This window comes from Bos javanicus, chromosome 3 (genome assembly GCF_032452875.1).
Source record: "Bos javanicus breed banteng chromosome 3, ARS-OSU_banteng_1.0, whole genome shotgun sequence".
Classification (NCBI taxonomy): Eukaryota; Metazoa; Chordata; class Mammalia; order Artiodactyla; family Bovidae; genus Bos; species Bos javanicus.
This window is the reverse complement of record NC_083870.1, coordinates 78,695,057-78,717,970: the sequence shown is the minus strand read 5'-3', so window position 1 is coordinate 78,717,970 and position 22,914 is coordinate 78,695,057. Positions and strand designations below refer to the sequence as shown.

General features: G+C 36.8%; 1 protein-coding gene across 1 annotated transcript in view; it reads right to left on the bottom strand.

Annotated features, from left to right (window-relative positions):
* The window catches only part of DNAI4 (dynein axonemal intermediate chain 4), a 100,273-nt gene that overhangs the window by 13,168 nt on the left and 64,191 nt on the right, over positions 1 to 22,914 (bottom strand). Inside the window, 7 exon segments of the mRNA XM_061411667.1 lie at positions 1,784 to 2,010; positions 2,626 to 2,724; positions 7,212 to 7,333; positions 7,655 to 7,812; positions 9,415 to 9,566; positions 10,919 to 11,005; positions 18,047 to 18,255. Coding sequence (XP_061267651.1) covers positions 1,784 to 2,010; positions 2,626 to 2,724; positions 7,212 to 7,333; positions 7,655 to 7,812; positions 9,415 to 9,566; positions 10,919 to 11,005; positions 18,047 to 18,255 — 1,054 coding nt within the window.

The following is a 22,914-nucleotide window of genomic DNA, read 5'->3' as shown; positions in this document are numbered from 1 at the left end:
CAATTAAGATGTGAACTCATACTTTAAACTCCTGTGATGATTAATTTTATGCATTAATTTGGCTAAGCTGTGGTTTCCAGTTGTTTAGTCAAACACCAGTCTACACACTGATGTGAAGGTATGATATGATTAACTTAAATCAGTAGAATTTGAATAAAGCAAATTATCCTTCACAAAGTGAGTCGGCCTCATCTAATTTGTTGAAAGCCTTCAAAGAAAAGACTGAGGTCCTTGAAACTGAATAAATTTCTGCCTCTATATTGCCTTTGCACTCAAGACTGCAACATGGACTCCCCTGATGGAAATTCTGGCTTGTTACACTGTCAAGCAAACTTGGGAACTGCCAGGCCCCACAATCATATAAGCCAATATTTTTAAATCTCTCTCTCTCTTTCTCTCTCCCTTCCTCCCACCATCTCTATTTTATGGGTTCAGTTTCTCTGAGGATCCCTAGTACAACTTCTTAAATAATAAATGTCTTTTAAGGGAAGGATGTTTTGATCCAAATGAATCCCTAGACCATAAGTGAATCTGAACAATGAATCTTGTTTTAGATTCATTGAAGAATGAATCTTCTTCAATGAAGAACAAGAACCTTCTCAACTCTTACTCATCCAAAGCAATCCATTGGCATTCTTATAAAAGAAGCAGTAACTTGCATACTTCTTCTGAAGAAATTTTGCCTGGGAACTACAATTTTACTAGGAAAAAAAAAAAAAGAGATGACACTCCTTTAAGTGACCACTTTCTATGTTAGTCATCTCATAGACAAAAATATATTGCTTTGTGTTGTACTCCTTGAGTGTTTAGTTCAAATTGTTTTATAGAATGAGTCGTGAAAAAATTTTAAAGTTACTAAACTATTAATCTCTAGGAAAAAATTTGCAATTATTAATAAACCCATTGAATTTTATATCATTTATTTCAAACAAGAATGTATTTCCATGCTTCTCTTCCTTAATAACTTGCCTAAAAGTCACAATATTTTCTAATATTGAAATAATGATTGAAGAAGTAGAATCATTAAACACAATTCCAGCACTTTATAAACTTTCATATTAAAAAGGACGGTCTATGGCCCTCTAATAACTTTGATGTAACACTTAAAGAAAAAAATTTTAATTAAACTGCATGTTTCTTCAAATATGTTTTAAAATGAGGTAAGAGAATAAGTAAATATCATAAAAAATACTTATTTTGCTCCCTTTATCTTACTAATAAAAGGTCTTCAGTTAAGAACAATTAGAAAAGTGCCTCTCTGCATTCTTCCATAAACCAGACAATGACAAAGAATTCAAGGTAGTTATGATATCCTATATCAGTCTATAAAAATTTGATGAGGGACTACCGTGGTGTTTCAGTGGCTAAGACTCCATGCTCCCAATGCAGGGGACCTGGGTTCAATCCTTGGTCAGGGAACTAGATCCCACATATCACAACTAAGTTTGCATGTCACAACTAAAAGATCTTACATGCTACAACTAACATCTGATGCAGCCAAATAAATAAATAAAATTTTTTTTTAATTGAGGAGATAGAGTAACCCATTTTCATTCAAATATTTTTAAACTATTAATACATATGATGTAGGTAATTAATATATTATCCTGGCACATCACTTTATTCATAAAGGACTCTCACAGTATGAACTATTACTTGTTTTAAAGTAACTACAGTTCTCTCTAACCAATGTCAAAACCATCAAGCATCATTTAGATGGAACTGCAATTATCTTCTACTTTTATTATCTACAATTATCTTCAAGAAAAATGTTAATATTTACGTGCTGATGTGAAGGTCCCAAATCTCCACTCTGCTCTCATTTGCAGCTGCAAATATGTAGGATGATTTTGGAGACCAGGCAATATCATAAACAACATAAGTAGTTGGATAAAAACTCAAAAATGGTTTGAGATTCTCATGTTGCCATATAATAACACCCCAATCAGCAGAACAGCTTAAGAAAACATCATGGCAAAATGGGTTCCATGCTATTTTATACACTGGTCCCTAGGATTAGAAAAATAAAATATATAGTAAGTAGTATCTAACGTCTTATACTTTAAATTTGACCAACAAACTTAAAATGCTCAGATTTCTAAAAGCTTTATACACCATGCATTAATGTGTAAGTATTATCTTAGCTAAGAATACTAGGTCAAAGTTGAATCTCTTCCCTAAATTATGGCATACAGAAGCATACAAATATAGTTGCTACAGTACTTACTAAATATTAATATATACTATAGTATTTAAAAATATTTAGGAATATTAAGAAAAATAAAAATAAAGGAGAAAATGAAGAAAACATGGTAGGAACTAGCATTTTAAAATGTAGGGAATGCAAATATGCCAGAGTCAGTTTTACTTTGAGATCAGCATGTTAAATCAGCAGTATTTCAGAAGCAAATATTGTGTCCTAATAACTTATGAAAAGAAATCAAGGATATCTAGAAGCCAAATTAAAAGCCCCGCATACTATGGGTGTTTTATATACAAATTCAAGCTTGTATTTTTAAATCTGATGTTATAAATTATTGCATAAAAACACTGTGTCTAATGATACTGTTTTTTCAGAAATATAACAAGATAAAATTTTCCATACCTACTGTAATTAAAACTAACCTTATGTCCTCTGTAGGTATCTAGATATTGTTCATTATATGAACAGGAACACTTGTGAATATGACCTTCTTCAGTACCAGCCAAATAGATATTTGTGTCCTAAACACCAAAAATCAGAATGCATTAACTTGTGATGTATTAGTAAATGTGCTAAACAGAAGACAGAATTCAAAATTTCTTAAAATATGTTCAAGAACCAAAACTAGAAATACTACCTTGTAGACAATTGACTGTTGTCTTTTTCTTTAGATCATGATTTTATAATAATTAAACTCCCTGAAGGATGGCTGTGCAAAGAAAATACAGATTCTTTTCTTTGCTAAAATAGAGTGTAGAACTTAGTACCTATCTAGAAATTATATGGACAAACATTCACTTAAAATGAAGAAGAAACTTTCTAACATTTCAAGAGAGAGCTAACAGTCCAGGGAAACAGTATTATTTCACTGCTGCTAAGTCACTTCAGTCATGTCCAACTCTGTGTGACCCCAGAGACGGCAGCCCACCAGGCTCCCCCGTCCCTGGGATTCTCCAGGCAAGAACACTGGAGTGGGTTGCCATTTCCTTCTTCAGTGCATGAAAGTGAAAAGCGAAAGTGAAGTCGCTCAGTCGTGTCTGACTCTTAGCGACCCCATGGACTGCAGCCTACTAGGCTCCTCCATCCATGGGATTTTCCAGGCAAGAGTACTGGAGTGGAGTGCCATTGCCTTCTCCAATTATTTCACTAGAATTAGTCAAAGAGAAGACAGATGACTTAACAAGAACATGATTTTTGCTGAGAATGAGAGATTAAACTAGACGGAGTCTCAGACATCTCAGATGTATGTACCAAATAGGGATTTAAAATGTATTTTCTATACTGAAGTTATAGTCAGAAAGTCTGAAAGTCAGGGCTCTATGTGGAGCTATGTCAAGTCAGCATCACCTGGTAGTATTATTAGTTCAGTTCAGTTCAGTCCTTAGTCGTGTCCGACTCTTTGCGACCCCATGAATCGCAGCACGCCAGGCCTCCCTGTCCATCACCAACTCCTGGAGTTCACTCAGACTCACGTCCATGGAGTCAGTGATGCCATCCAGCCATCTCATCCTCTGTCGTCCCCTTCTCCTCCTGCCCCTAATACCTCCCAGCATCAGAGTCTTTTCCAATGAGTCAACTCTTCGTATGAGGTGGCCAAAGTACTGGAGTTTCTAGAACTGCAGAATGTCAGGCCCTGCCCCAGACCTGCTGAATCAGAATCATTTTAACAAGATTCCCAGGTAAGTTATAAGAACCCTGAAATCTGAGACACATTGCTCTAGCATGTATCAGTACTTAAGAATGCAGTTACTAGATCATGGGGGTCTATGTAGTTTAAATTACAAAATAAAGTCCATTTTTCCCCCAAAGTAGTATTACCAATTTACATTCAGCAGTATATAGAAGTTCCTTTTGACACACATTCTCTTCAACAGTTTGGTTACATCAGAAATCTTAGATTTTGCCATCCTATTAGGTATTAACTTACACTGAATGGTTTTAAGTTTCATTTATGTGGATATTAATAAAGTTGAGCACATTTTTATGTTTATTGGCCAATTGAATCTCTTGTTCATATTTCTTGACCATTTTACTAATAATCTTTCTTTTTCATATTCATTTGAATAAGTTCCTAATATATTCTATTACATATGCTTTGTCTATTATTAGGTTGCAAAAATCTTCTCCCAGCATACAGCTTATTTTTTTTTTTTTACAAACTCTTAGTGTCATTTAGTAAATAAAAGTTCTCATTTTAATGTAGCTGGTATTATATATTTTACATAATTAGGATTTTGTGTTTTAAGAAACTGTTCCTACTTTGAAGTCATAGAGATATTCTCCCATATTTTCTTCTAAAAGTTTTTGCCTATAAATGGGTAGGGATCTATTCCTTTTTTATATACGAACAATGATTATCTCAGTAGTATTTATAAGTAGGTCATCTTTCTCTGGGCTTCCCTGGTGGCTCAATGGTAAAGAACCTGCCTGCCAATGCAGGAGACACAGAGATGTGGGTTCAATCCCTGGGTTGGGATAATCCCCTGGAGGATGGTATGGCAACCCACTCCAGTATTCTTGCCTGGAAAATCCCATGGATGGAGGAGCCTGGTGGGCTACAGTCCATAATGTCACAAAGAGTTGGACGTGACTGAAACACAGTCACACAGATAAATGTCTTTCTCTAGAGCTCCTCAAGGTTGCTATAAAGCTGGGTTCCTCAGTATATAAACCTGAGATTGAGATTTCCATGCAAGAGGTTTATTGGGAAGTTCTCTCAGAATCAACCTCTTTGAGGGAACTAGGAACAAGCAGAGATATTTAAGTTAAACTATGATGTAGCTGCAACAGAGTGCTCAGTCCAACCTATAAGCTTTGGAGCTGGGATAGCCCTTCAGAGTCCTACCTCCAGAAAAAGGGGTGAAATATGTTTTGCATCTCTTCCCAAACATAAATTAGTCAGAAATGATGACAGACTCAAACCAAACTAAATCAACAATCAAACTAAAGGTAAACTGTGTAAATATCACAAAAGTCAGAGATTCTAGGACTGGATAAAAAAGCAAAATTCAACAATATGCTCCCTATAAGAAACATACTTTAACTATAAAGACATAAATAGGTTAAATGTAAAAGAATGTAAAATGATAAACTGTGCTAATATTAGTTAAAAGAAAGGTGCAGTGGCTACATTAATGTCAGACTAAGTAGATTTCAGAGTAAAGAATGTTACCAGCTATAAATAAGGTCATTGTATAATAAGGGAATCGATTAATCAATAGAACATGACAATTCTAAACACTTATATACTTAAAGATACATAAAGAAAAAATTGATAGAATTTCAAAGGAAGAAAAGACAAATTCACAATTATGGTCAGACACTTCAATACCTTTCTGGCAATAAATCACAGAAGAAACAGGCAGAAAATCAGGAAGGTATAGTGAACTTGAACAATATCATCAACCAACATAACCTGATTGATATTCACAGAACATTTCACCCAGCAGTAGCAGAATATACACTTTTCTCAAATGCACAGGGAATATTTACAAGTAAACATCACATTCTAGGCTCTAAAACAAATCTCAATAAATTCAAAAGGATTCAGTTTATAAAAAGTTTGCTCTCTGATCATGATGGAATTGAATTAGAAACCAACAGAAAGATGCTTAGAAAAAACGTGAATATTTGGAAACTAAATAACGTGCTTTATCAAAGAAGAAATCAAAGGGGCAATATTGATGTTTTGAGCCAGCTAATTCTTTGTTTGGGTGGGGAGAGGATAGTGGTTGTCTTGCGCAATGTAGAGTGTTTAGCAGCACCCCTGGACTCTGCTCGAGAGAGAAAACTCTCCTCCCTACATCCCACCTCCCACAGCTGCAACAACCAAAAATATCTGAAGAAGACATTGTGAGATGTCCCTGATGGAAAGTACTCCCCTCCCTGCCCACATTGAGAACCACTCTTCTAGAGTCAAGGTGACAAGCAGATTATAGGAATTTGAGAATGAATGCAGTGAGAATATGACTGCAGTGATAAAAGGGCTTCCCTGGTGACTCAGAGGTAAAGAATCTGCTTGCAATACAGGAGACCAGGGTTTCATCCCTGGGTCAGGAGAGATCCTCTGGAGAAGGGATTGGCTACCCACCCCAGTGTTCTTGCTTGGACAGTCCCAGGGACAGAGGAGCCTGGCGGGCTACAGTCCATGGGGTCACAAAGAGTTAGACACAACTGATTGACCACATACACAGTGATAAAAGTGAAAAATAGTAAAAGCCTGAACTATATGAATAGTAGGCTTGGACTAAAAGAAGTAGGATGATAAAACCTAAATATCATTTGGGTGATAGAGTAGAATAGAGTAAGAACTCAAGTTTTGGTTTGCATAAGTAGGTGAATAATGGTATCATTAAAGAGATGATCATATTACATATAACAGAAAATATATAGGAAATGTTTTCTTGTAAGAGTCACAGTGGTTGAATTTTCTGATTCCAAAGAGCCTCTAGGTAAAAAGAATTAGAGAAGCAGAACTTTACTAACAGTGCTCTGATTTCATTTTGGTCTTGATAGGCATAATCTGAAGTGGTCTTCCCAATCCCCAGAATCATGAGAGTCACCACTCACAGTGAGATATGGAAGACTATATAGTGGATTTGGTTTCTGTCACTATGACAGAGCAGGAGAGTGCCCAAGAGGGGCAAGGTTGGGCATTCAAGTTAAAATGAGCAATTGAGTAGATAATCCTTCTATTGTTGCTCAGAAAAAACAGGCCTTTCTTCTAAAATGCAGATGAAGGACAGCCAACTGGAAAGTGCCATTTCACCCTAGGCTAATACCTATGTTTGTTAGTTTTCTGCTTACAAGGCACAATATTTACTAACATGCTAACCTTTCATCTTTGTTTTTGGCCACGAGACATGTGTGATCTTAGCTCCCTGACCAGGGACCGAATCTGCACCTCCTGCCTTGGACAGTGAAATCTCAAACACTGGACTGCCAGGGAAATCCCAGCCTTATATCTTAATACACTTCAATGATTAGAAGTTGTATTGAAATAATTTACCTTGGGATGAAAAGCAAAACACATTCCAGGAGCCTGTCGAGATATCAAAGCTTCACCTTTCTTTTCCTTTTCCCCTCCTTTTTTGCTGGTGCTAGCAGTCGTTCGCCTCAAGCGCATCAAATCTTTAAAGAAAAAATAGATAGCTTATCTACCACATGAAAAAATATTGTAGATATAATATGTCCCTTCTTGCAAACAATATGAGTTCTGCCATTCTGTGCATGTCATTAGGTTAAAATAAGCAAATACCAGAGTTAGATGCTTAGCAAAATGATCAAGCCCAGTTTTTCTCTTATTTAGTCAAACCTAAATTTATCACCTTTTATACATTGTTCACTAGGAATTTTTAATTCAGCACATAACAAGAGAAAGATAATTTGTGTATGTGGGGTGTGTGTGTGTGTGAGAGAAAGAAAGAGTGTGAGCGTATTTATTGATTTTACCATGACAGTCCAGTCCTTTCCGTATAACCCATTTAGAGATCCTTCCATCCGCTGATATAGAAACTAGTATTTCTCTTTTGTCATCACCTGTTGTCCCTCGGTCTTGTTCTATCCACTGCAGTTGCCATACAGGTCCCAAGTGTTTTTGAGGTGATTCACTAAAACAAGGAAAATCACTAAGTAGAAAATCATAATTTTTAAAAAGACTTGCAATACTAAGTGATAAGGACAACTCCCTAAAGCATCATGACTTACTTACAGAATGATGCTTTTATTGTTCTGAACTGGACTTCAACTTTAAATATTTTTAAAATCAGGGGGAAAAAACCACTTTTCTAATATTCACTGATGTTTTTCTCATTTCTTACAAAAAAGAAAATTTTATTGCTATCATAATAGGACTATAAAAGCAAATATTTCTTTAAGAATCTACTCCTTTTACTCTATTCACTTACTTTTTCCTAGTTGTATAAATTTAGTTTATGTAGATACACTGAATATAAGTATCTCCATTTTTACAAGGATATTTCTCATAGTTTAAATAAGTAAGTCATTTCAGTCCTATTTGAGTAAATAGTTACTTCACCCTTCTTCTTATATTTCAGCATTGTCCACTGGCTTGATTCTCTCTAAGGCTGAGATTTAAAATTTTTCTGAAAAATTAAAATCACTTCTCAGATTACTACTTTCCTGTCTGATTAATGGGTTGCTTTGTTCCTAGTACTGACTCTCTTGGTTTTTTATGTGAATCCTCCAAAGCAATAGGGCTGAATACTTTTAAATCTAGATATATTTGATTATTTGGTAAAAGTTATGAATCTTCTGCCCAGAAATAAACACAAGGCTCACACTTACAAAACTATGCAAATAATTTCAAAATTAAGCTAAAAAAACACCTGCTTTAAAGGCTATTTCCAGTTCTTCTGAAGTTTATTCAAACACTGATATGAATATATGACCTCATTTTTGCTCCACTAATATCAGGTTTATTATACAAACTTGAGGTATCTTTAGATCTCTTTCACCTTAAACTTTTTTTATTTTCTCAATATGTCACATTAATTATTTCTTTAATTTATAAAATGAAAGTTCTTGAAATCTAATGCACATCATGGTGATTATAGTTAATAATACTATGTTGCATACATGAAATTTGCTAAAAGAGTAGATCTTAAGTGTTCTTACCACACCCAAAAAAAATGGTAACTATGTGAGGTTGTTGTTGTTGCTTAGTCACTAAGTCATGCCTGACACTTTGTGATGAAATAGACTGTGGCCCACCAGCTCCTCTGTCCCTGGGATTTTCCAGGCAAGAATAATGGAGTAGATGGCCATTTCCTTCTCCAGGTATGTGAGATTATGGATGCATTAATTAATTTGATTGCATTAATCATTTCACAATGATACATATATTAAATCATCACACTGTACACTTAATCATGTTGTACAACCTAAATAAACTCAATTTTATTTGTCAATTATACCTCAATAAAGCTGGAAAAAATTTTAGCTTTTTAAAAAGCAGCAGCATACACCAAAAGAAGTTTGTTGGTGAGCAGGCAGAAAAGATGATAAAGAGATGTTAAAACTGAGCATTCCAGTTGGAGAGACGTTATGAGGAATTATCAAATGTTTGAAAGATAATGGTATCACTCTCAATAACAGTATAAACATTCACTCAAAACTAAATAACATTAATTTTTTTCTTCTCCCCAAAAAAGTACATGTTATATGTTTATCTAATTCTTGGATTTTCTCACCTACTATCCAGAACTGGAAGGTTACTGTTGTTCTGTACATTATAAATGGCAATAGTGCCATTGTGATAGCCAACTGCTAAAAGGTTAGGTGAGCCGATTGAAAAATCCACAGCAGTAACTCCATATGGACTCTGATAAGTACGCTCTGGCCACTGAATAAAAAATATATATTATATTACAATTTAAACTTGATTTTATAGACCACAGTACAGGAGGGTGTGACAGTGACTAAAGACTAGGCTGACGGCGGTGGGGATGTGAGGAGAGTTAACCTACATTCAGTTACTCCTAACTTCCTATATACATGAGAACAAAACCTCAGTCGGTTCATTTCCTTTATTTTGATGAATCCTCAGAGCTCAGTAATTTTGCAAAATACAGCATGTAGCTCTACAGTAATTATCATTTTGGGTAATCTTCCAACAGGATTTTCCATCACAGGTCTACATTCTTAAAAATACAAATAATAGCCACCAAATAAATTATCCTGCATATATTCCTATCTCCCAGTATCTGTTTCTAATGCTTGTATTATCTAATCATTTCTAAATAAGGATAGAAGAGGCTCTAAAACTTTCTAAGTTACTCTTTTCTACATCTCTGACTAGAGTTTTGTTGTTTTGTTTGAATGTCCAATTCAAATCCTTTCTTGTTTCTAACAACCTATGTGGAAAAGAAGACAACTTGCTGTTGATGAATCCTGTCAATCCTTCCACATGTTTAGAATTGCTTCTTCCTTTCTTTTAGGCTATATAAACCCAACTTCCTAACAGACGAGGGTTATTTATAAGAACTCCAATTATTTTTGTATGCCTTTCTGATCTTTTTAAAGTAGTCCACTTTACATTTCTGTTGTAAAGTAAAAACTAAGGGTAAAGGGACCTCCCTGGGAGTCCAGTGGTTAACACTCTCTGCTTCCACTGCAAGGGGTGCAGGTTTGATCTCTGGTCAGGGTACTTAAGATCCCGCATGGTGCGATGAAAAAAAAACACACAAAAAACCCTAAAGGTAAACCTGTAAGTGACAGATTGACTAGAGCTATTTAGCAAAAAAAATAACTGATTCTTGTTCATTTTCTTTAAAAATTCATAACAGTAAGATATTATATGAATCTATTTTACATCTATTGAGGATAACAGAAATCTATCTTATAAAGTGATGAGTTATTCATATACTGAAAAACAATCCAATAGTAAATGAAACAATTTTTAAAATTTGCACTTGCAAATATTTTTCTTTATAATGGGCAGTGATATACAATAATGGTTCAGCCCTGGATCATCAGATCTAACAGCACATAGTAGTGAATTTACTGTATCCTATAAAGTATCAGAATAAGTTTTAATTATTTAATTGTTACAGATTTAAACCAAAGATAATACAGTCTTACATGATAAAACTTCCTTGACTTTGCTTAATTATCAAATACAACTATCTACTACTTTTCAAGAATTATGTCAACATTTAATTAAATAAAAATAGATCTTATTCCTGCTCGAGTTACCATGGGGTTCTTTATTGACCAACAGCAGGCCAATCCTCTTTTTTGCTCCTTAAATCCAAAGTGTCCATAGCCAACAGCCAAAAGATCCTGAAAACCAGAAAAATTCAAACTAAGAGAGGATAGCATAAAAATATTGGCAAATGTATAAAGATGTATATTAATGAACTGTGTTAAGAAGAGTGATGATATTTTAATTAAGGTTAAAAAAACACCATATGCCATTTTTTCACTCTACATTTCTATCGTCCTAAGCAAAATCACAAAAATAATCACATTTTCAGACTAAAAAATAAGTACTCAAAAAGAACCAATTGCTAACAAGTTCTTTTACATATTGAGATAATCTTCAAAAATTGTATTATTACATTATAATCTCCTATGAAGGCAATGGCACCCCACTCCAGTACTCTTGCCTGGAGAATACCATGGACGGAGGAGCCTGATAGGCTGCAGTCCATGGGTTGCTAAGAGTTGGACACAACTGAGCGACTTCACTTTCACTTTTTACTTTCATGAATTGAGAAGGAAATGGCAACCCACTCCAGTGTTCTTGCCTGGAGAATCCCAGGGACGAGGGAGCCTGGTGGGCTGCCATCTATGGGGTCACACAGGGTTGGACATGACTGAAGCGACTTAGCAGTGGCAGCAACATGGGTTTTTTAAGGATGATCTAATTTTTTCAAATGTAAAATAGAAGACATTTAAATTTAAAGTGAGGTGCTATGGACTGAATTGTGTCTCCTCTCCTAAAAGTCATTTGTGGAAGTCCTAACTCCTAATAATATGTGATTATATTTGAAAATAGCTGTGAAAAGAAGAGAAGCGAAAAGCAAAGGAGAAAAGGAAAGATATAAGCATCTGAATGCAGAGTTTCAAAGAATAGCAAGAGATAAGAAAGCCTTCCTCAGTGATCAATGCAAAGAAATAGAGGAAAACAACAGAATGGGAAAGACCAGAGATCTCTTCAAGAAAATTAGAGATACCAAGGGAACATTTCATGCAAAGATGGGCTCGATAAAGGAAATGGTATAGACCTAACAGAAGCAGAAGATATTAAGAAGAGGTGGCACGAATACACAGAAGAACTGTACAAAAAAGATCTTCATGACCCAGATAATCACGATGATATGATCACTGACCTAGAGCCAGACATCCTGGAATGTGAAGTCAAGTGGGCCTTAGAAAGCATCACTACGAACAAAGCTAGTGGAGGTGATGGAATTCCAGTTGAGCTATTTCAAACCCTGAAAGATGATGCTGTGAAAGTGCTGCACTCAATATGCCAGCAAATTTGGAAAACTCAGCAGTGGCCACAGGACTAGAAAAGGTCAGTTTTCATTCCAATCCCAAAGAAAGGCAATGCCAAAGAATGCTCAAACTACCGCACTCATCTCACATGCTAGTAAAGTAATGCTCAAAATTCTCCAAGCCAGGCTTCAGCAATATGTGAACCGTGAACTTCCTGATGTTCAAGCTGGTTTTAGAAAAGGCAGAGGAACCAGAGATCAAATTGCCAACATCCGCTGGATCATCAAAAAAGCAAGAGATTTCCAGAAAAACATCTCTTTCTGCTTTATTGACTATGCCAAAGCCTTTGACTGTGTGGATCACAATAAACTGTGGGAAATTCTGAAAGAGATGGGAATACCAGACCACCTGACCTGCCTCTTGAGAAATCTGTATGCAGGTCAGGAAGCAACAGTTAGAACTGGACATGGAACAACAGACTGGTTCCAAATAGGAAAAGGAGTATGTCAAGGTTGTATATTGTCACCCTGCTTATTTAACTTATATGCAGAGTACATCATGAGAAATGCTGGACTGGAAGAAACATAAGCTGGAATCAAGATTGCCGGGAGAAATATCAATAACCTCAGATATGCAGATGACACCACCCTTATGGCAGAAAGTGAAGAGGAACTCAAAAGCCTCTTGATGAGTGTGAAAGTGGAGAGTGAAAAAGTTGGCTTAAAGCTCAACATTCAGAAAACAAATATCATGGCATCCGGTCCCATCACTTCATGGGAAATAGATGGAGAAACAGTGGAAACAGTGTCAGACTTTATTTTTCTGGGCTCCAAAATCACTGCAGATGGTGACTGCAGCCATGAAATTAAAAGACACTTACTCCTTGGAAGGAAAGTTATGACCAACCTAGATAGCATATTCAAAAGCAGAGACATTACTTTGCCAACAAAGGTCCCTCTAGTCAAGGCTATGGGTTTTCCTTTGGTCATGTATGGATGTGAGAGTTGGACTGTGAAGAAGGCTGAGCACTGAAGAATTGATGCTTTTGAACTGTGGTGTTGGAGAAGACTCTTGAGAGTCCCTTGGAGTGCAAGGAGATCCAACCAGTCCATTCTGAAGATCAGCCCTGGGATTTCTTTGGAAGGGATGATGCTAAAGCTGAAACTCCAGTACTTTGGCCACCTCATGGGAAGAGTTGACTCATTGGGAAAGACTCTGATGCTGGGAGGGATTGGGGGCAGGAGGAGAAGGGGACGACAGAGGATGAGATGGCTGGATGGCATCACTGACTCGATGGACGTGAGTCTGAGTGAATTCCGGGAGTTGATGATGGACAGGGAGGCCTGGCGTGCTGCGATTCATGGGGTTGCAAAGAGTCGTACACGACTGAGCGACTGAACTGAAGACAATACTGATGTAGGCACTAACAATTCATCTGTTAAATGGATGACATACACTTAACAGTGTTGCTAAATAGAGTACAGTACTATAAATGTTGATCCTTTGATCTGTTGATCATAGAAAAAGCAAGAGAGTTCCCAGAAAAACATCCACTTCTACTTTATGGACTATGCCAAAGCTTCTGACTGTGTGGATCACAACAAACTGTGGAAAATTCTTAAATAGATGGGAATACCAGACCACCTCATCTGCCTCCTGAGAAATCTGTATGTAAGTCAAGAAGCAACAGTTAAAACTGGACATGGAACAACGGACTGGTTTCAAATTGGGAAAGGATTATATTGTCACCCTGCTTATTTAACTTATATTTGGAGTACATCATGCAAAATGCTTGGCTGGGTGAAGCACAAGCTGCAACCAACACTGCTGGGAGAAATATCAATAAATTCAGATACACAGATGACACCACTCTTATGGCAGAAAGTGAAGAACTAAAGAGCCTCTTGATGAAAGTGAAAGAGGAGAGTAAAAAGTTTGCTTAAAACTCAACATTCAGAAAACTAAGGTCATAGCATCCAGTCCTATCACTTCATGGCAAACAGATAGGGAAACAATGGAAACAGTGACAGACTTTATTTTCTTGGGCTCCAAACTCACTGCAAATGGTGACTGCAGCCATGAAATTAAAGGACACTTGCTCCCTGGAAGAAAAGCTATGACCAACCTAGACAGCATATTAAAAAGCAGAGACATTACTTTGCTGACAAAAGTCAGTCTAGCCAAAGCTATGGTTTTTTCCAGTAATCATGTATGGATGACTATACATGACTATATGAGAGTTGGACTATAAAGAAAGCTGAGTGCCGAAGAATTGATCTTCTGATCTTTTTGAACTTTGGTGTTGGAGAAGACTCTTGAGAGTCTCTTGGATTACAAGGAGATCCAATCAGTCAATCCTAAAGGAAATCAGTCCTGAATATTCATTGGAAGGCCTGATGCTGAAGCTGAAGCTCCAATACTTTGGCCACCTGATATGAAGTACTGGCTCATTGGAAAAGACCCTGATGCTGAGAAAGATTGAAGGCAGGAGGAGAAGGGGATGACAGAGGATGAGATGGTTGGATGGTATCACCGACTCGATGGACATGACTTTGAGCAAGCTCCAGGAGTTGGTGATGGACAGGGAGGCCTGGCGTGCTGCAGTCCATGGTGTTGCAAAGAGTCACACATGACTGAGTGACTGAACTGACTATAAATGTATTTTCTCTGTCTTATTATTTTTCATAATAATATTCTCTTTCCCCTAGCTTGCGTTATTGTAAGATTGCAGTTTATAATACATATAACACATATAACATGTGTTCACTGACCGTTTATATTTGGTAATACTTTCAGTCAACAGTAGGCTATTAGTAGTTAAGTTTTGGGGTAGTCAAAAGTTACACTTAGATTTTTAACTGCATAAAAGGTTGGCACCCCAAACCCCCTTTTGTTCAAGGTCAACTGTATAAGTACATATGCACAAAAGTTTAATTATCAAACAAACCCAGACTTTTCTTTGTAATCAGAAAGAATACAAAGATAGTCCTCCCACCATCCTACCTCCCAAGCAACATCATGTCGCCACAGTTCTCTCTGTCTTAAAATATTCTTCATCACTACCCTTGACATTGACAAACTCTTATTTATCTCTTTTAGACTCAGCATAGACGTCAATTCCTCTAAGAAGCATTCACAACTCTCTCTTATGTGTTCCCATGGTATTATTTTTCCTTATTAAAGCACATAGGAAACTAGTGTATGGCCAGGGCCTACATGTGACTAAATTACTACTGTATCTCTAGTGCATTAACAGATTTTCTGCACAGAGTTAATACTCAACAAATATTTACAGAATTAATGAATAAATATGATGGATGCCATCTGTTATATTTTTAGCTTCATTCAAAATTAACTTTATTCTAAATAGCAATATATTAATTTTTAGCTGAGAGTATATTCAGTTTCTTAAAATCTGTCTTTATTACCCAGTTATTATTGATTTATTAAATTTCACTTATCTACAACATGTTCCCTAATATAGTTTCATAAAGATAAATCCACACTAAAAGTATTTTATTTTATTCAAAATAATACACATAATTTAAGTAATGTGTTATTTCAGTCCAGTTCAGTTGCTCAGTCATGTCCGACTCTTTGCGACCCCATGGACTGCAGCATGCCAGGCCTCCCTGTCCATCACCAACTCCCGGAGTTTACCCAAACTCATGTCCATCGAGTCGGCGATGCCTCCAGCCATCTCATCCTCTGTCGTCCCCTTCTCCTCCTGCCCCCAATCCCTCCCAGCATCAGAGTCTTTTCCAATGAGTCAACTCTTCCCATGAGGTGGCCAAAGTATTGGAGTTTCAGCTTCAGCTCAGTCCTTCCAATGAACACCCAGGACTGATCTCCTTTAGGATGTACTGGTTGGATCTCCTTGCACCCCAAGGGACTCTCAAGAGTCTTCTCCAACACCACAGTTCAAAGGCATCAATTCTTCGGTGCTCAGCTTTCTTCACAGTCCAACTCTCACATCCATACATGACCACAGGAAAACCCATAGCCTTGACTAGACGGACCTTTGTTGGCAAAGTAATGTCTCTGCTTTTGAATATGCTATCTAGGTTGGTCATAACTTTCCTTCCAAGGAGTAAGCGTTTTTTAATTTCATGGCTGCAATCACCATCTGCAGTGATTTTGGAGCCCAGAAAAATAAAGTCTGACACTGTTTCCACTGTTTCCCCATCTATTTCCCATGAAGTGATGGAACCAGATGCCATGATCTTCGTTTTCTGAATGTTGAGCTTTAAGCCAACATTTTCACTCTCCTCTTTCACTTTCATCAAGAGGCTTTTGAGTTCCTCTTCACTTTCTGCCATAAGGGTGGTGTCATCTGCATATCTGAGGTTTTGACAGAAATGATTATAGTTTTATTTTTCATTTAAAAATTTTTATTGGAGTAGAGTTGATTTACAATGTTTTGTTAGTTTCAGGTTGATTATAGGTTTTTAATATCCATAACAACTATCATGTTTGCACACAGTACCTTATAAGGTATAGTGATAAAACAAGGCTAATTCTTAAAACATGCATAAAAAAATACAGTTTAAACAAATTAGTTCTGATGACTTTAAACATACATCAGGGACCTCCCTGGTAGTCCAGTGGTTGGGGGTCCACTTCCAATGCAGAGTATATGGGTTCAATCCCTGGTTAAGAACTGGAATTCCACACATTGTGGGACAACACAGCCTGAGCCAAACAACAACAACCAAGAAAAAGATGCTACAACTAGCACCCAGTGAGGCCAAAATAAATAAATATTTCTCAAAAAGGACTGGAAAAAAAAAAGTTATTTCAGAAGCATTAGTTGAGAATCATGTCTTCAGAATCAGTTTATAAATCTCAGGAAAAAATAACTCTCATTACTCTATAATCATTCTTTTTTTTTACAAGAAAACATACTGTTCCCCAACTTGATGATTCATCTAATTTTCCTCAAGATGATTTTTAACAGAGCAGTACTAAAGGGCGTCCCTAATAGCTCAGTTGGTAAAGAATCCGCCTGCAATGCAGAAGACGCTGGTTTGATTCCTGGGTCTGGAAGATCCCCTGGAGAAGGGAAAGGCTACCCACTCCAGTATTCTGGCCTAGAGAATTCATGAACTGTATAGTTCATAGGGTCACAAAGAGTCGGACAAAACTGACCGACTTTCACTTCACTTTCACTAAAAGCAAGAACTCTGGAGCTGGATGTCTCGGTTTGAATTCTGTTTCACTTACTGGTTATATAACTTCGGGCAAGTTATCCTTTCTGTGCTTCAGTGCAACATAATGAGGAAAATAGTACTGTATTCATAGATTTGTGATAATACAAGTAAAACGTTTACAATAGTGCCTGGTACATAGTAGGTGCTATTTAAGTATTCACTGTAGTGTTAGTTTCTTAAGGGATCTCAAAATTATTTTGCACTTTTACAGGGTCACTGGATTAAGATGTTGTAGTTGTTATTTAGTCGCTAAGTCATGTCTGACTCTTTTTCGACCTCATGGATTAAGTACATACTTCCAAATATGGTTTCTTTAAAGAGAATGCAAATTTGGGTGCATGAATTTGGTTAACATGTTAAATTAAATAAATATATATTATTTTCTTGTTCACTTCTCAACATCTGACATAGATTCAGCCATATTCCAAGTACATCTCTTAAAATAAAAATGGCGACATTTTCATATTAAAGAAGAAAAAACATTGTTTTCTAGCTGTTGCATTTCCCCCTTTTTAAAATATAAACTTGTTTTCAGAGGAATTTTAAAACTAGAGGTTATGTCAATTTAAATCCCTTGCCTAACAGATGAGAAAAGAAAATCATTAATGTTATACTTGGTAAGTGCCCTTAAATGCTAGAGACAGCATTATTAAAACATTTGATAACTTACTGGATTTGCTTTATTCCAGGCAAGGCTGCTCACGTTAAGGCCCTTGGTTAGGTCACAGGAAAAGGACCAGAGTCGTTCCAAATTGGCTGGTATTGTTGATTGTTCTGAACTTATTTCTAAATCTTCTTCCTCTTCCTTCTTAGCCTCTTCTTCGACCACTTCAAGTTTTCCATCTACTAAAAAGTCTCCAGGCTCTTCAGGTTCTGGTTCTAAAATTAAATCAAATGAAAAGAAGATCATGGTGCTCTACACCCATCTGCTAAAGTTTCCAAAGAACAGCTCTATCTACCACTGATACTTCAGACACCACTGGACCTGCTAGGTCATAACGCCCAAGGGACAGGGCACCTAGAACAGCAGCTTGAACCTGCTGCAGAATCTTCTGTTGTTCTGAGCCCCACTCAAAGCTATTGGCTTTTCAGATCACTGAGTAAATGAACCAGAATAACATCCAAATGAGGAATGTGTTGCTTCTAAAATGCAAGGACAGCTTCCCTTATGGCTCAGTCAGTAAGAAATCCACCTGCAATGCAGGAGACCCAGGTTCAATCCCTGGGTCAGGAAGATGCCCTGGAGAAGGAAATGGCAACCCATTTCCTTCAGTATTCTTGCCTGGGAAATCCAGTATTCCTGCCTGGGAAATCCCATGCACAGAGGAGCCTGGTGGGCTATAGTCGAACACGACTTAGCAACTAAACCACCGCCAATGAAATGCAAAGAGATCCACTAGGAATGCGTCTCTCTCTCTCTCTCTCTTTTTTTTTTTCCGTTGCAGAGGACTCAGATGCAACTGCATATCTTTTACCTTAGAAGGTATATCTTGACATATTCTACTGGACCCTTGAAAATTTCACTGAGGTGGAAGGCCCCTGAAATTTTGTCAGATTTACTTCTCACCCTCCGACATGCAAATGTCTTGCCAGTAAGTTTACTTCTTGTTCACTAGGTCCGATCAACATGATACCAGCAGTGTAGTGGACCAGTGCAATGTCTTGCTGAAGGGAAAGCTTGCTTCAGACTAAATTATGACATTAAGCAGAACAGTGAAGGTATACTGCTGACCTGGCCAGCTGAGAGCAAATAGCTTTGGTTTTCCCAACAGGTAAAGGGAAAAAGCATCAGCATCCACACACTGTGTACCACAAGTTGTGTTAGTTTGCTCAGGCAATGAGACTCTAACTGAAACACCAGCTTCAGCTGGAGTCACCCCTGGTTAAGCTTACAATAATCCACTGCTACTCTCCAAGAGTCATGTGTTTTCTGTGTAAGCCAGATAGGTGAGTTGAACGGTGGGAGTCAACATTCCTGCATATTTCAAGTCCTTGATGGTGGTATTAATCCCTCAGATCCCTCCAGAAAGGTGGCATTGCTATGGTTTACTATTTTCATAGGTATAGACAGCTCTAGGGGCTTCCACTTCGCCCTTTCTTAAATTAGCTCTCATTCCACAAGCCAAGGATCACATGGGGGCTTCTGCCAGTTTCTAAATATTTCTATTTCAAGTATACATTCTGGAACAGGGAAAATAACTGCAAGATGATGGGTGGACACACTGTGAGATGAACCTGAACTAAAATTCTGTTGTTCACCTGATTTTAAATCCTAGTGGACCCCAGTGATGTTTTGGGTCTCCCTGAGTTAGTGTGAACTCAGAGCCAGTGTTCAGTAATCCATGAAATTTCTGCTGGTTTCCTTATCCACAGTGTACAGTCCTTCTAATAAAATGCTGTAGATCTTTATGGAGAAAGCTGGGATGAGTATTAACAGTACACACTCTTGGCAATGTAGCGTGAAACATTCTCAAAGTGGCCCAGTCTCCGCTTCATTCAAGACAGTCTGGTTCTATAAATTGGCTCAAGTCTAGAATAGGTTAAGGGGCTGTGACTTTGTTTTTTGGTGTTTCAAATTAGAAACACTTGACCTAGAACTTTATTGTTTATACAGATTAAGTGAGAATTTATAAGATGACTGTCTGTTATGGGATGAATTGTTTCTCTCCAAAATTCATATATTGAAGTCATAATGACTCAGAGGTAAAGAATCCACCTATGATGCAGGAGACACAGGTTTGATCCCTGAGTCAGGAAGATCCCCTGGAGAAGGGAGTGGCTACCCACTCCGGTCACCACCTGGTTAAGCTGGTGATGACTGGGAAATTCCATGGACAGAGAAATCTGTAGGGCTTCAGTCCATAGGGTGGCAAAGAATTGCACAAGACTGTGACACAAGTCTGTGTGACACACAGAGCACACACAAGAATGTAGTATGTCAGAATGTAACAATATTTTGAGAAAGGACTTTGAAGTGGTGATTACATTAAAATTAGACCATTAGAGAGGGTCCCAATCCATTGATTGATATCCCTATAAGAAGAGGAAATTTAGATACACCAAGAGAGACAAGGGATGAACACACACAGAGAAAAGACCATGTAAAGAGGCAGCAAGAGGGTGAACATCTGCAAGCCAAAGAGAGGCCTCAGAGGAAACCAACCCTGCTGGCACCTTGATCTTGGACTTTCTGTCTCTAGAATTGTGAGGAAGTAAATGTGTGTTGTCTAAGTCTTTATTCAGATGTATATATTGCGAACATATTCTTCTAGTCTGTTGCTTGCATTTTTCCCTGCATTTTTTTCCTACTGTTAGCAGTGTTTTTCAAAGAGCAGACATTTTAACTCTTGCAAAATTCTTATTGATTTTTTTCTTTTATGCCTTGGGATTTGGGGGCCTCCCAGATGGCTCAGTGGTAAATAATCTGCCTGCCAATGCAGGAGATGCAGGTTTGATCCCTGGGTCAGAAAGATCTCCTGGAGAAGGGAATGCCAATCCACTCCATTATTCTTGCCTGCAGAATACCATGGACAAAGAAGCCTGGTGGGCTACCACCCATGGGGTCACAAAGAGTTGGACACAAATGAACACACCTGCACTTGGGACTTTTGTGTATTAAGTGAATCTTTTCTTATGCTAAAATCACAAATATTTTTTTCTTTTATCTTGTCCTAGAACTTTATAGTTTTAATTTTTACATTTAAATCTATGGTCCATTCTGACTTAATTTATGCATTTAATAGGACGTGAGGATTGAAGCTCATTTTTTCTCCCCATAAGGATATCCAGTTCTTTCAGCACTGTTTTTAAAAGATCAACTTCTCTCTATTGAACTACCTTGACATGTTTGTTAAAAATCAGTTAACCATATACGTCTGTGCTTATTTCTGGACTCACTAGTCTGTTTCAATCATCTATGTCTACCCTTAGACAAATACTCAGCTGCCTTGATTACTGTATCTTTATAGTCAGTCACCTGTAATATAGTAAAGTCCTTCAACTTCATTCTTCTGCTACAAAATTGACTTAGTTATTCCACGTCCTTTGCTTTACCATATAAAACTAGAACAATATTGTTGACTTAATCATCTTTAAAGAAATTTCAGATGGTGGGAAATGTCTCTTACTTTTATTCACATTTTCAAATTCTAGCACTCCCCATTCTTTTCTGTAGATTCTAATTTCTGTTATTATTTTCTATCAGTCTGAAGAACTTCCTTTAACTTTTTTTTGCAATGCTGGTCCGCTGACAATGAATTCTCTCAGCTTTTGTTTGTCTGAACATGTTTTTATTTCATCTTGATTTTTGAAGGATATTTTCTCTAGATAGACAATTTTTAGCACAGTAAAAATATCATTGCATTGTGTTCTGGCTTCTGATATAGAAATAAGGGCATTCTTAATTTCTCCCCTGTATGTAATGAATTTTTTCTGGCAACTTTTAATTTTTTCTTATATAGTACTTATAATATACTTCAGTGTGCTTTTCATTGTGTTTATCTTGCTTGGATTTCATTGAGCTTCTTATAATTATTGATTTAAAGTTTTTTCAAATATACAAAATTTCTAGCAATTCTTCCTTCAAATATCTTTCTATTCTTTCTCTGTATTCTACTACTACAATTCTAATTACATATATATTAAACCACATGACCTTGGGACACAGGTCACCAAAGTTCTATTTTTTTAGACTTATTTCTGTACTTTAATTTGGAATGTTCCTCTTACTTGTCTTTTAGTATTCTGTCAAACCCAAGCAGTAAATTTTTTCATTTCAAGTACTATGTATTCTATTTCATCTCTACAAGTTCCATTTTGTCCTATATGTAGCTTTCATTCCTATCATCATTGTATTCTTATTTTTTCCTTTAAATCTTTAAGCATATTTTTAGAACTTATTCTTTAAAAGACTTTTTTTTAGAGTAGTTTTAGTTTCACAGCAAAACTGAACCCAAATGAAGAGTTCCAATATACTCACACCCAGATTTACGCATAGCCTTTTCCAGATCAACATCCTGCACCAATAGTACAGTGTTACAATAAGTGAACTCCCAGTGACAAATTATTAATACTCAAAATCTATATAGTTCACTTTAGGATTTACTCTTGGTGTTGTACATTCTGTGAATTTGGGTAAGTGTACAGTGAAATGTACCCACCACTAAGTATTATGCAGAATGGTTTTATTGCTCTAAAAATCTTATATACTCTGCCTATTCATTTCTCCCAACCTCTAATCCCTGGAAACGTCTGATCTTTTTACTGTCTCCAAACTTGCCCTTTCGAGAATGTCATATAGTTGGAGTGACAGCATATGTAGCCTTTTCAGATGGGCTTCCTTCACTTAGTAATATGCATTTAGATTTTGTCTGTGTCTGTTCATGGCTTGATAATTCATTTCTTTTTAGTGCTGAATAATATTCTATTGTCTGGATTTACCACAATTTTTTCATTCATTCACCTTCTGAAGAACATCTTGTTTGCCTCCAAGTTTTGGACGTTATGAATAAATCTTCAATAAACATCTGTGTGCAGATT